We start from the raw sequence: 14,372 nt of genomic DNA, 5'->3' as shown, positions 1-14,372 counted from the left end.
ATTATCCAACAGAAGCTGCAAGTACTTCAACTACTTTTTGGTTTAATTAATACACCAGGAATGGATTTCAGGGGGTTTAAACTCAAGCAGGCTCCAAAATCTTACCTCTGAGCTGGCAAAAACGTATTAGTAGCACAGGACACTTCAGTGACTGAGACATGGTGGAACGACAGAGCAACATTTCCCATCTGTGGCTTGGCACAGCATCAGAACATTCTCAAGGTGACAATTCATATTGCCTGGGCTGCTTTAGGAGTATCCCCGTGATCACGCCTGCAGCGGTTTCCCAGCAAACCAACCTCCCCATCCAGACATATAACGCACATCCTGGGGCCAGTGAGGCAGGGGAATCAAGCCCAATGCTCTAATGATGTAGCTCAGACTGAATAGCTGCATTTAAAAGTTTTATTGAACAAAAGAAGGTAAAACGTGGTAGTCCAAGTCCACTGAGCAAAAGCAGCTCCCGCTGAAGCTGCACCTTGTGCTAAATAACCTTATTAACGGAGACTATACAGAGGACACGTTATGCAAGTTATCTCAACAGCAAAGGAGAAAAGGTAGATTTAATTCAATCCGATGGAACGATTTGGTCAAATTCAGTGGCTTAAGTTAATGTTTCTAGCCCTTATCTACCTATATTCAGTACAGGCATACAGCAGAATATACAACTGCACTGAATTCCCATTAGTTAACAGTGTGCTCCCATGCAAGCGGAAGCCAAGTCCTGGAAAAAAATCCAAATTAAAAAACCCAAACATTTTAAATACCTTTTGTTTGAAGCTCATTCAACCGGCTCCAGAAAAACACTTGATGTATGCTATAAAACCCCCCCACCTCTGCAAGGTCTGCCCCCGTGTAGTGCTGATAGTTTAAAATCACCTTCTCTCTCCCCTCTGCCTAAGAAACTCCATATGCTGAAAGCACCCACAGCTCAGGTGGGCAGATATGTCAGGATGACTCTGTGAAGAGAGGGAGGTAGCTCAGGCCCCTTGGCAACCCCCTGTCACAGTTCACATCGATGTGGGTCTACCTCCCCTTGTCACCTGCGGTCAAAACGGGAAGGAAAAAGGAGTCAACTCTGAAATTTGGTGAGAGAACGTGGTCAATACAAATTGAACTCGTTGGGCTCCCAAATGTCAGCTAGAAGGTACCTCACACCCAATACACAACATTACTAACGTACCTAGTGCATACATTTTATAGACAGTATCTTTTCATTTGTTAAACATTTGGCTCGGCTAAGTACATGGGGTTTGGAACCACTTGACAAACATTCTAGGCCAAACAAACAGCACAAATAATGTCAAAGTCTTTTTGCTTTCCAGTAACCGTACGAAACGCTGTAGGCTAAGCCTAACAGAAACTACTGAAGAGAAGGAACAGACTCCATGACACAGTGCAGAGGGGTTACTACAACATCGTAAGTCAAGAGATGCTCTAAGGTGCTGACAGAGGAGACTCTCTGGATGGTGACCCTGTATTGTCCTCCGGGGGGAACACGGTGAGAGTGCAGGCTCGGATGCCACCGAGGGATTCTGGAAGGTCGAACACTTTATGCCACTCATCCTTTTCTGGATCGTATTTCTGAACGATTTCCACCATGCACCGATTATTCCAAGAGTATCCTCCAACAACATAGATTTTATTTTCAAAGACAGCAACCCCAACATCACTCTGCCCACGCAACATGGCAGCAATTGGAGTCCACTGGTCTAGAGTCGGTGAGTAGTATTCACAGCTTAGAACATCATCATAATCACTGGTGCCTCGAAAGTGATTCCCACCAATAACGTACAGCTTGTCTCCTACAGTACACATGCAGTGCAGACCTCTGACTGTGGTCATCGGAGCTTTTTGAGTCCATTTGTCTGTGTCAGGGTCAAAACACATAAGTTCCTTTTGGAAAGTATCGTGGGTAATTCCACCTGGAGAAATAAAACACATGTTAGAGTATAACTCACCCTCATAAGCTCAGTTCTTAGAGGTCATCCCTTAACATGGGATGAACATACATAGTTCTGGATCTCTGCAGAGATCAGTGGCAGAGCTTCAACCTCCTTTCAAAACTGAGCAGACAGCAGGTTCTCAGAACACCTATTGCTCCGGTTTGGGAGAGGCTGGAATGAAACTATAACTCCAGTGACATTGGGACCAAGCGTATTACAAATGCAAGACCAGAGCAAGTACAGACATCATTCACATACTGAGATTAAGATGAGAGCTCCCCCTTTTCCGTTAGCTCAATGAAAGCAGATTTTCTTCTTTAAAGTATTAGTATTACCAATGCTTCCCAAAACGTTTCAAAGTGGATGTGTTCAATGGTTATCACTGCCTGAATGTCCATGCGTGGTGTTGCCACAGAAAAATGTATTCTGACAGTTAAAGGGAATAACTGTTTTGGAATTTGGAGCTGTCATTTACTATGTAAATGCATAATATTACCTAAAACAACTTCCTCTGACTCTGCAGTCTACCTGCTGCTTGACTGCCTTCATATGAAATTGCAGCACTGCTCACAGCACAGCAAACCTACTGCAACCAGAGACTAATTTTCACTGTCTCCCACTGAAATAGGAGAAGTCAGGTAAGTACTTGTTCCAGAGAGATAATGCGATCATAGGAATTACTTACCTGAAATATACATTAATCCCCCATACACGGTTCCAGCATGTCCATAGTGGGGTTCGTTCATCTTCGCCACATAGCTCCATTCATTCATTCTGGGATTATAACATTCCACAGTGGCTGTTTAAAACAGATGAGAATATAATGCTGTTGAAGCTGGCCTGGCAGTTTGGATTCAAGTGCAGTGGCAGTAATACATTCATAGACACGGGAAGCATCAATGAGAAACACTGTTCAGCTGAGAGCGCCAAGGGAATTACTGAGCATTATGTCGAGACATGATACAGGGAAAGCTCAAGCTTTGTCCCAGAGGAGCAAAAAGGAAGACAAAACCCTCTTGCATCTTTGCCTTCCACTTGTCTCATTCCCATTCCCACTTGGCACAGGACCTGCCCTGCGGGACAGCAGTGGGAATGGCAGTGGAGCTGGGGAAGTTCAGCTTTTGCACCCTTGCCTCGGGTACAAGCAGTGCCTGCTGCAGGGAGAGGGAACGAACGTCAAACCTAACACCAAGGGGATCAGTTCATCTGGTACCCACAACAAACCCAGGTCCTAGGCAACATCCCACCCAGGCCAGGTTTCCTTCTTGGTATCACGCACAGAAATGCCCTCAAAGGGGGCAGCCACCACTGGCCTCCCATTGTCCTGCACTCCCTCAGCAACATACAGCTCATATATGCAAGTCACCAATTCGAGCTCCCACATTCACTCAAGGAGATCAGTCCTTCCCTAAACACTTCTCCTACAATCCGGCCTCCTTGTCACCACGTTTCCCACCTCAGCCATTTGAAATGAGCCTGGAGCTGCCCTTCCCCTGACACACACCTACAGGGAGAGCCAAGTCTGCACAAGGAAAGGTATGAAAAGGCATTGACGTGGAATATTTCGGTGGTTTTCCCACTTGATAACCTGCAGACTTCGTTCTCCACCAAGGACCTGCACAGCCACAAAGCCAGTGAATGCTGGGGACAACCTCTTGCCCAAATAAAGGTATAGGCACAAAGAACTACTCCCATAACTGACACATAAAATTAAACCCATGAGCTGTATTTGTGTGCTGCCATCTCGACACCACATGCAGAATCTGCCCAAAATAAACCTTGTACAAATTATTCACCCATTGCAATATTCTTTTCAGAAAATGAAAGCTCCTTTCTACTCTGCTCTATTTAACAGGCAGAAGAAAACAAAGATGGGCAGAAATTCCGAGGACAGAGAAAACAGGATTTGATGTGCAAGTAATTACAGATGTCCCAGCTCTCCCCTGGGAGCAGACCCTGCCAGCCTGCTGCTTGCTGCACCAAAATCATCATTCTGCCTGCTTGCACCAAAACGAAGCCATCCTCTGGCCCACAGTGCTTCCACTCAGTGCTGAACTGAGAAGCTTCCATGTCTCATACACTGTGAGTTCAGGAAGAGCAGAGTATGCACACAGCAATGGCAAAGCTAGCCACAACCAGATCAACAGGACATCAGTACTAGACAACCACAGAGCTCACTCTGCACTACAAACTGCATTTAAGAGAGAAACCCCAGGCAAAGATCACTTCAGCAAGAGAAGATGAACACATGCAGACACTGGTACACACTGCTGCCATCGCTATCACCACATCATAAAGACTTCAGGTGTCTGAGAGAGGATGATGTTGAGTCCAAGATCCCTCACTTTCTGATAAGGCTTCAACACTCCCTTGAACACTGCCAGTACACCTGAAGCACAGTCTGACAGAACAGTGTTTGACATAATCCTGTTTGACAGTATTCCAGACAAACCACCCCAACTCCAATCTCAAATGTACCCCACAGCACAGCACTGGTCCCTCAAGCTGATAAAAGCCTCCTGTTTTCTTTGGTTGTTCATGGAGCCATCCCCCTGTTCCCTTGCAAGGTCATTCCATTGCTGCTTGGACAACATATCCCTCCACATTGAAAAGGAAACAAACATTTAAAATTCCAGCTGTTAAAGGTGCCCATCAATTGAAGAGAGCTATGAGGAAGGTCTATACATCATGTACAGACAGAGCACACACAGCTCACCTAGACTGAACCTAAGTGTATATCCTGTATGACAGGAGACTGCTGGATTCATCCTCCCAACAAGCATGAATGACTCAAATCAGCTTTATTTATGTCTGACAGTGAAACACCTGATCTGTTCATTACCATAACCCAGGGAGGACAGCCCTCATCTTAACAGAATAAAGCAACCTCAAAAAGACACAAAGCTTTGGCAGTCCCAAGGGATGCTCAGCCTGCACTCATTTTGTAGTACCAGCTGTGATGCTATTCGAGGAGAACAAAGATCTTTAGCACTTCTCTGTCAGTGGCTTCTAATGTGTCTTGAGGTTTCTTACAGCAGCACTTAGCAACTGTGTGTGATGTCCCAAAGCCAAGGTCTTCATTTGGGTCTATTCTTTCTATAATACAGCTTGCTTCTGTAGAACTCAAAGCTGATTTGATTAAATTAAACAGAGCCCTGAGTAATTCTGTTCTTCACACAGCAAGGAACCACTTCAAAATAAGGGATAATCCAGTTCCAGCCCCTGGCCATGGGCAGAGACACCTTCCAATAGAGCAGGTTGCTCCAAGCCCCACCACAACTCAGTTCATCTCCAAGATCCATTCACCACAGAGTGATGTGCACCACGCGTGGGCACGTCCACTCCTCTTTACCAATGAGCCCAAGGCTCCCCAGTGGCATGTGCTGTTCAAACAGCAGCCGTTATTGCCACCAAAGCACGTCCTGCTGAGGTGGAAAGGGGTATTTACAAGGTTCTCAGAAGTTTAAAGATATGAACTCGCTTTTGGGAAGGCTTCAGAGAGGGTCTCAACAAAATGTAATTGTCATTGCAGAAAATGGCAGGAGAAAAGGAAAGAAAGAAATTCATTTTAGTAACTTTAACCCGTTGTCCCTTTTCCATAAGAGCTGATCTTCCGGAAAGCTGATTTCAGGTTTGGGGATTTTTTCTTCTCTAACAAGAGATTGAAATTAGTTTGAACCCAAGGGCAACTTCTCTAATACCTGTCCAACACATATCTGACCTTCTCTTCTCTGCAAAGCTTGAGAGTTTCTCTCATCTGAAGAGAAGGGGAAGCTGAAGCTGGATTTCATCCTTCAGCTGTCAAGGTTTATGAAAGAAACATGAAAATGCAAAGTGACTTGCTTCACAATTAACAGGAAAACAGAAGCAGCCCCAAATCAAAGCATCAGACAGCTACAACATGTAGCATTTATAGAGTGCTCTTCCCCCAGAATGATCCAGTGACGTTTCTCAGGGCTGTGGAAAGCACTGCAGCATTTTAATGGGCTCTTTACAGCAGAGTTTCAGACAGGTGATAGAGTTTGTATTTTAATTAAAGCTGCAGAGGAGCTGAGGTCAGCAGAATGACACTGCTTCATCTCCCTGAAGAAGAGCGCTGCACACACAGCACTGCCTCAGGGACACTCTTATTTCACATTGATTTGGTCAGACTTGAAACTTTTTCACAGACACTCTAATAACCCTGCTCTGTTTCACTGGTGGAGGACACAGGAGTAGCAATGTGGTTATCTGCCATCAATTCATAGCATTAGCAAATAGCTTGATGAAGGGCAGGTTGTCTGATACTCAAGATAAAGATCAAAACACATCAGTTTGTACATTTGGTATCCTGTTTGCTGTGAGGACGTAGATAATGTGACATGTAAGAAAACCTCAGGATCTGCATCACAACATGGCTGTGTAGAGGCAACAAGTTGCTGCAACACAGTTTCCCTTGGTTTTTGGAAACAGGAGGCATTTTTAAACATCCCATTCCATCACAGATTAGAACAGATTTTGAACTCCTAGCAAACCCAGCCCAGTTTGTGTAGTGGAAGTAATGTACTATGTTTCCTAAGACAGACTGCCATATGATCATGAAACAAAGTTGATGTGTGAATGACTGAGATGGATTAATTAAAATAGTCACAGATGCTGCAGCATAGATTAGGTTCTGTGGTGTTTCTATTAAACGTGTTTCCCATTGCACTCAAAGATCCCCATGTGTTTCTAACAAGTACATCTCAGCAGCAAGAGCTGCTTGCCACAAAGACTTGACAAGACACAGTTAAGTATTGGGCTGAAAGCAACAAACAAAGTTAACGCTACATCTGCTTTAGATATAATATTATGCTAAAATCCAAAGCAAGATGACGGCAACATTTCCATTTTAAAGCACAGATTTACAACTGATTGTACACTCCCAGAGCTGACTGCAAATGTAACCCGCTATGGCTCTGGAAAACACAGCGCATTAACATAGACCATCCTCTGTAGACTTCTGTTACATTACAAGTTGCCATCTATTTATTCTTTGTTTCTAACCACCTTATTTCCCCAAAATCAATGTTTTGGGGGTATTTTTTGTCAGGTAAAACAAATCATCATCTGCAAGGGGGAAAGGAGGCAGCTTTTGTTGTGAGCACCACTCACCTAGCTCACCCGCTGCGTTTCGACCACCGACTGCATACAAATGTCCTTTGAGGGCACTTAGGTGGAAGAAGGTGCGCTTCTCATTTAAAGATGCCACTTGCATCCACTTGTTGTAGCGAGGATCAAACCTGAAGACCGTGTCAACCGCCGTCTTCCCTTTCGTGTCGTAATTGCTCTGTCCCCCGACCACGTAAAGGAAGTTTCCGATCACAGCGATGCCGTGCTGGTACCTTGGTGCATCCATGGGAGCCAAGGACTTCCATTCATGGGCCTTCTCATCATACATCCGGAGCTCCTTGCTGACAACCAGCTGCTGCCTTAGCACCCCCCCCAAGGTCACCAGGTGAGTGCTGTCTGACCGAATGGCAGTTCTCTCCGACTGCATCACCGGCTGCATGTACGGCATCATTTGGTAATTGCTGGCTTCCAAAAGCAAGTTTACACAGGTATTGTCAGTCCTCATGAAGTCCACTGTCTGAACATAGTTAATAAGATCCTGGGGAGTCATCAGTGGAAACCTGATGTTCTTCATCAGCTTCGCAGCATACTCCATCCGGGGCTCCTCATACCGCAGCCAGCGACAAGCTGCCTTGAAGAGCTCGAGTTCAGTGCAGTGCTTAAGGCTATTACTTGAAAGCACAAAGGCAAGACGTTCAAAGGGGAGTTTCACAAATTCACCAGTACTTAATAACGCCGGGAAGTTCTTCAGGATGAAGTTATTAACATATTTATCCACTTCCGTGAGGTTGTACGTGTTGGCAATGCGCCCAACCTCCACACAGTTTTCCAAGGAAACCTATCAAGTAAACAGACAGAGGAATCAAAACACTTCCTTAATTTGGCATCTCACTGACAATGTAAATGTAACGAATGCTATAGAATCAGCAGCATTTCAATGCTTCACAGTGCTCAAGGTGACTTACACATGAGCAAATAAATATTCAATGTGATGTGGCTGCAAGGGGAGACCCAACCTACTCCTTCTTTTGAAGGAAGAAATGAGGCAAGTAAAAAGTAGCTGATACGTATTGTGTCAAATGCATTACACAGTGCTGGTACAAAGCAATTATACAGCACTTCATCTTTGAAAAGCTCTGCAAACATCTTTGAGACAGACACATGGAAAACACAGTTAAAGGAGAAGCGATCAGCCCAAGGTTACACAGAATAAAGGAAAAGTAGGTCTTGCCATGGGACATTTTCTAACGTTATTAAAAATGTATTGTCATAATGCAGCCAAAGACGCATTTCAGACAACCTATTTACAGCGTTTAATCCCGTGAATACATTCCTTAGGAATGACCAAAATTAGAGATGGTGCTTTTACAGAATATGCTCAACATTCAGTACATGTCAAAGTTAACACAAAGGCAATGATTTTATAGAGCAGCTGTAAATAGCATTATTATTTTTAAATACTCAACCTAGGAGGATTTCCCCTAGAAATACGCAGCACATGAACCACTTCAGCTGTATGGCTCACCCCTAATTTAATTCAACACTTGGGTGACCATATCTTGGTGACCATCACTCTCACACTACTGCTGCATCTACCTTTCTTACATCTTCGGCTCCTGAGCTTCTAAGGTCACTTGGGCCCTAATGCTGCGGGAGGAAATCGACTGCAGGAAAGGGACATAACTTTAAGCAGGTCTCCACTGAAGCCAGCCAAGTGATTTCAGCCAGCTTGATGGTACATACGCAGGGCAAGTCCACTTTCAAATGCTTCTTGCTGAGTATTGCAGCCTTTTGGCATTCAATCCTTATTCTAACCCAAGCCCCATTTACAGATGTGCTTTCTAGCCTCTGTGCACATCAATCTTCCTCAAGGTCAATGATTTCCACAACTTTGTGATTCTCATTATCTGCAATGCCCAAAGAGTTTAAGCTTCCAAATCTCATGGTTATTTTTAAAAAGATTACAATGATTGAGGACTATGCCCTGATTGCAGCCTAAGAATGCACAAACCTTCAACTGACCTTCTGGGCACGGCAGAGATTACACGATTTAAATACTGTATAACTCAATCTGATCACTGCCCTTTAATACTACACAACTTCAGGGTCTAATGAGTATGGGAACAGGAGATTTTCTTTAATTCACTAGCAACTGATCTGCATTAGGCCATCCGAGGTCTTCATTCACACATCCCGAAATACCTTTAGAAAGTCAAAGGTTCAAATCTTATTCTTCATCTCCAGGAACAGCAATCCTGTAATAAGGTCCTATCTATAATGAATGAGTGCAGACTGACAGGAGTTCTTATTACAAAAATATCTGTGCAAGATACAGATGGAAATGATTTTTGTATTGCAAGACAGCCCATATTGTTTATATCAAAACATGATGACATCAGCCAGCAGCGACCTATAAAACATTCACTGATGCTGAAGAAGCTTTTTTACTTTAACTGTTTGAGTCTTTGTCAACCTCACTTCTGTACATTTCAGTTTAGGAGTTTTAATTTAGAGTCACAGAACAGTTTGGGTTGAAGGGACCTTAAAGCTCATCCAGCTTCAACAACCCCTGCCACAGGCAGGGACATCTTTCACTAGAGCAGGCTGCTCCAAGCCCATCCAGCCTGGCCTTGGTTCACACTATTCAGGTCGCAGTGAGGCATTTAGACCTACTGCAGGACACATGCCTGTTATGAAGTGCCCAAGCACACACCTAGTTGCTGTATTATCCTCATCATGTTATACTGTAAATCTATGCAATGGAATATAATCCTGGAATACTTACATTTGAGAAATGTATTGATATTTTATACACCGTCAATGACTGAAGAACACGGTATCAGCAGTTTCCAGTCACCCCTAATTCTTAGAAAATTCACTTTATATTGCCTTAATTAAGCCACTGGAATTGTACCCCACTCAGGGTTGTTATTTCCATACTATGACTGCAAGTACTCCCCGAGATGCTTACAAAATTGTGCACTTTGGCTCACTAACAAATGCCAGCACTCACCTCCAATCAAGGTACCATATTAAGTATCTTCTTAAATATTACTTTCCTTGGCAAAAGTACTATTGCTAATTTCACTGTGCTCTAACATAACAATCAATGTATCAGGCTAAATTATATTGCAAAGACTTCAGAGTCATAACAACATATACTCTAGAGATTCAAGTCCTGAGCCAAGAAATCATCTTTCAGAATGAAATGCAATAGTTACTTTGACTTAAATATCCAAAATTGGGCAGCATTCAAGTACAATAATGCTACTTAAACACTTAAATACTTCAGTTACTCAAGTGTCAATTTGAAAACCAATAAACAAAAAAAACATCAGTTTGCCTATGCTTTGGTACCTGTGAGAGGCACGGAATGGATCTCTATGGAAATCAGTCAATCCAGAGCTCATCGACAACCAGAAGGAACCACTGCTTCCGGAAATCCCACTGAAGTGAATGGGAGGAGTGGAAATGTAAGCCTGGCTGTAGAGTCAATTCAGGAACTATAGATCCTTGCATAGGATGAACTAAGCGCTGTGACTGGTCAAACAGCTCAGCAGCTTCAGGAGCAATGAAGGATTTTACATGAACCTGCTTTGATTTGAGCTTTGCTAAGCAGAGTTGCTCAGTCACACTGCTCGCTGGAGCTGCTCACTACAGAGCAGGAGCTGAAGTTCCAGCAAACACTAATAAGCTTTTGCAAAAGGACAGGTGAAGCCCAGCACAGCGTTACTGCAGCCTGAGAACACAACTGCAAAAGCCAAAGGATTTCCGTGAGAAAGCAGATGACTTCATTTGTCGTGATTTGAAGCCATCAATTCCCAAGCTCTGCTAAAACTTAACTGCCTCCAACATGCTACAAAACTGGCCACAGAGCAAAATCAGAACCTTGGAGAACTGGGATAAATGACAGGCATAGAAAATCAAGCCCTCGAGACCACTGAGGTGTCTGTTTCAATGACTATTAGACACTGGAGCACTTCAGATGGTGCTTCAGGAGGTCTGAGTTTAATAGAGCTTGCATTTCCTTGAACTCCTCAATTCTTCTGTGGGCTCCCTTAAAGGAAGTCCAGAAATAACAACACAGAAACTTGACCAGCATCAATCGTACCCTCACATCAGAAAAGGGGAGTTGCTGGTGGCTGGCAGAGCCTTGACGCTGCATCCCACACTCCCATAAAACTGAGACCATTTTGCTCCACCCTCCTTCACCAAGTTCCTGGGACAAGACAGGACTCCCAAATATTGACTCCAAATATTAGACCATTTGCCAGTTACCATAGAAAGGTTTTTGCTTGGAAGGGACCTTAAAGCTCCTCCAGTTCCAACCCCCTGCCATTGGCAGGGACATCTTCCATTAGACCAGGCTGTCTGAAGCTCCATCAATGATAAGAGCAATGGGCTATTGACAGGAGGGGTGCTAATGCAGAACACATAAAAGAGCACTTACGAGTCAACTACAACATACACCATTCTCTGAAGGTCTTGCTATGGTTTACACAAATTAAGCTGTTACCTTAAGCTTATGTTTTCCTTTGTAAACATTTCCAATCTCCTCTTCTGAAGTAACACAGTTACATGATGTTTGACATAAACTGACTTCTATAATCTCTTTAATAATGGACTCCCAAGACAATTAAGCATGTGCCTGAGAATGGTCACGTCAGCTCTCGGATGCTAATGTCAGCAGAAATAAGCTCAAGACTCACTCTGAAAACTCATTTAAATTACAGAAATGCTTCAAAAATGGCACGAAACCAGTAGAACAGGGAGTAATCTTTGTCAACCTCAGACATGGTAATTAAAATGACAAAGACCCAACCATTTGCTCACCAACTCTTGTTCCTGTTCCAACAAATTCAAAAGCACAGTCAAAAATTCTTTATACGAGGATGCACACAACCACGCTCCCAGCACAAACTTGGCTTTGTACTTCCTCTACGGTTATACAGTGGATGAGATTGTGGCCCCTTAGACACTGGTATAAATCAAAGTATTTCAGAGAGAATCCATAAAATTAAGAGAATGATCTTAATGATTTTTCCAATATGCAGTGTCAAACCAGACGCTTCTTATTTGAACCAAACCAGTGACTGAGTCAGCATCAGAAGGGAAAGAAACTTCAGAACACAAGGTTCTCTTAAGCAATGACAAAAAATACCCCAAATCACACTATTTAAGAGGAAAGAAGCTCTTTCCTCAAGAAAGCAAAATCAAGAAGGAGCTGCCCTACCCAGAGAGGGGAAGGGGCAATGCAGTGTCCCTGGGGCTCACTCACTCCAGGGGGAGGCTGCTTCAAACCCCCAGTTCAAAACACCACTGAGACTCTGTTCCAAGTTGGCACTTATGCAGATGTATCTTCTGGCAAGGGAAAAGTACACCAACACAGAAGCAGCAATGGGAATACCTGCTGCTTTAGTTCTCATTACAGACTAGTAGAAAGCTGAATTCCAAATAATATTACAATTCACACTGAACTCACCAGTTTCCCTGTTCCAGGAAGGTAAGATTCCCAGTGAGATATATAAGCAATTAACATCTGCAAACCTCCAGGAAGCATCAGCAATAATGCCAAAGTGTTTCTCTAGGCAGAAGTGCTTTGACAGCAGAGCAGAGCTCTTACATAAAGTCATACAACCACTTGGGTTGGAAAAGCCCTTTAAGCTCATCCAGTCCAACCCTTCTCCAGCACTGCCAAGGCCACGACTAACCCATGGCACTGAGGGCCTCGGTTATACGGTGTGTGAACACTTGCAGGGATGCTCACTCCCTGTCCCACAATCCCTATAATAAATAAAAATGAAGAGGGCAACTCTAAACCATAGACTGGACTACATTGGAACTACAGGAAACAGGTTTGCAGGGCAAGCTTTTTATTTGCTCCTATTGCACAAAAGCAATCATGCTATGTATGTATTATTCCTTTAACTACCCATTATTGGTAGAGGGAGGAGGAGAGGATTGCTACTTTGCGGCTATCCCCTGCTTACAAAAGCACTTATTTTGGTGATTGTGAAACAATATTTCCCAGTAGGCATTCAAAGGCATTTTTAGTTCTAGCAAAATATGGCAATCAACATAAAACCCTTACAGATCCTTCTCTCATATAACCAACATTTCTGTATCATCCCTATAGAGGATACATCATTCTAAAGGAATGCAAGCAAGCTCACTGGTTTACAAAGAAGATGTAAAGATCATCACAGAGACCATTACAATCGAGGGCTTCATTCCTCAAAGCAAGGTTTCAAGAAGTGCATTAACAGGGAGCAACAGCACCTTACTCTCCTATTATTTTTATTGCTGTTTAGTTTAACTCACTGAGTACCTTTCTTATGGAAGGATCTGAAGTGTGAGGGCATCTAGTAATGAATCTGGGAGCTATGAGGATCATCGCTGCAATCACACATAGGAATTAGAAGAACTTTAATGTGATATCATTTATATCAAACTCAAACTGTAAATGCTACTCAGGAGAAAAGCTACAAAGTAAGCTTGTTCTCTGTGAATCCAAATGGTGAATTATGGCAAGTTTTAGATTTCACTTGAACTGTTAAAAACCATACTGAGGCTTTAATCATTATAAATGTGAAACAAGGCGTAAGTCTTACCCCAGAGATAAGAAACACTTTACAGAAGTCCAAAACAGGTAAAATCTGCAAAAAACTGGCAGCTTCCAGGGTGTCCTGAAGGTTGTCCATGTTAAGGGAAAGTTTTGCAGTATAAATGAAATCAATGATCTTCTTTAGGCCTATTTTATTCACACCATGAAGCTTAATGCACATTAAATCCTGTTCCTTCATTCCTCCTGAAAAAGACACGGAGGTAGTAGGTTGATCTGATCATTTTGATTGAGTTCATCAACTTAGATAAAATCCAAACAGAACTTTCAAGTTCAGTTTAGAAGCCCAGATGCCACCCAACCACACAGAGCTGCCTGCAGTCCTGGGCCGATTCACACAACCCTTAACACGTCTCAGTGCCATTGCTGGGACAACTGGGGGGGAGCAGCATATGGTACTTCAACAAAAACCCCACCTGTGAACATGGCCTTGAAGTAGTCACTGGCAGAAGCCATCATTGCTCTGTGGACAGGGAACACTTCATCGCCATCCCCCGGGACAAGCGTCACATCACAAAGCAAACCTTCCACCCGCAGCTGGTCAAAACCCTGCAAGAAGAGCACAATGCAAAGATCCACTTGATCGGCGAGGAGAGTAGGAATCTCCTTGGTCTCCCTTATGGAAACACTTATTTACTGTTATATACAGATGCAGTGTATTTCCAAAAAGTGACTTAGGAAATACTTTGTCACCTTATAACCATAATCTCCAA

At 43.4% G+C, this 14,372-nt stretch overlaps 1 protein-coding gene across 9 annotated transcripts in view; it reads right to left on the bottom strand.

The window, feature by feature from the left end:
- Window positions 1-391: 391 nt before the first annotated feature.
- KLHL13 (kelch like family member 13) overlaps window positions 392-14,372 on the bottom strand; it is a 59,135-nt gene continuing 45,154 nt past the window's right edge. For all 9 annotated transcript variants that reach the window (XM_061353273.1, XM_061353269.1, XM_061353277.1 and 6 more), the window contains 5 exons: window positions 14,076-14,208; window positions 13,649-13,845; window positions 7,080-7,875; window positions 2,632-2,745; window positions 392-1,925 (listed from right to left, as the gene is read on the bottom strand). In XM_061353273.1, the coding sequence (XP_061209257.1) occupies window positions 1,438-1,925; window positions 2,632-2,745; window positions 7,080-7,875; window positions 13,649-13,845; window positions 14,076-14,208 (1,728 nt within the window). In that variant the 3' untranslated portion in view covers window positions 392-1,437. The remainder of the gene's footprint in view (window positions 1,926-2,631; window positions 2,746-7,079; window positions 7,876-13,648; window positions 13,846-14,075; window positions 14,209-14,372) is intronic.

The sequence above is a fragment of the Neopsephotus bourkii genome, unplaced genomic scaffold (genome assembly GCF_033783945.1).
Source record: "Neopsephotus bourkii isolate Nb327-2 ecotype Australia unplaced genomic scaffold, CSIRO-AGI_Nbou_v1 NB_668, whole genome shotgun sequence".
NCBI classification, from domain to species: Eukaryota; Metazoa; Chordata; class Aves; order Psittaciformes; family Psittacidae; genus Neopsephotus; species Neopsephotus bourkii.
Note: the sequence above shows the minus strand (reverse complement) of the source record. Positions and strands in the feature narration are given on the sequence as shown.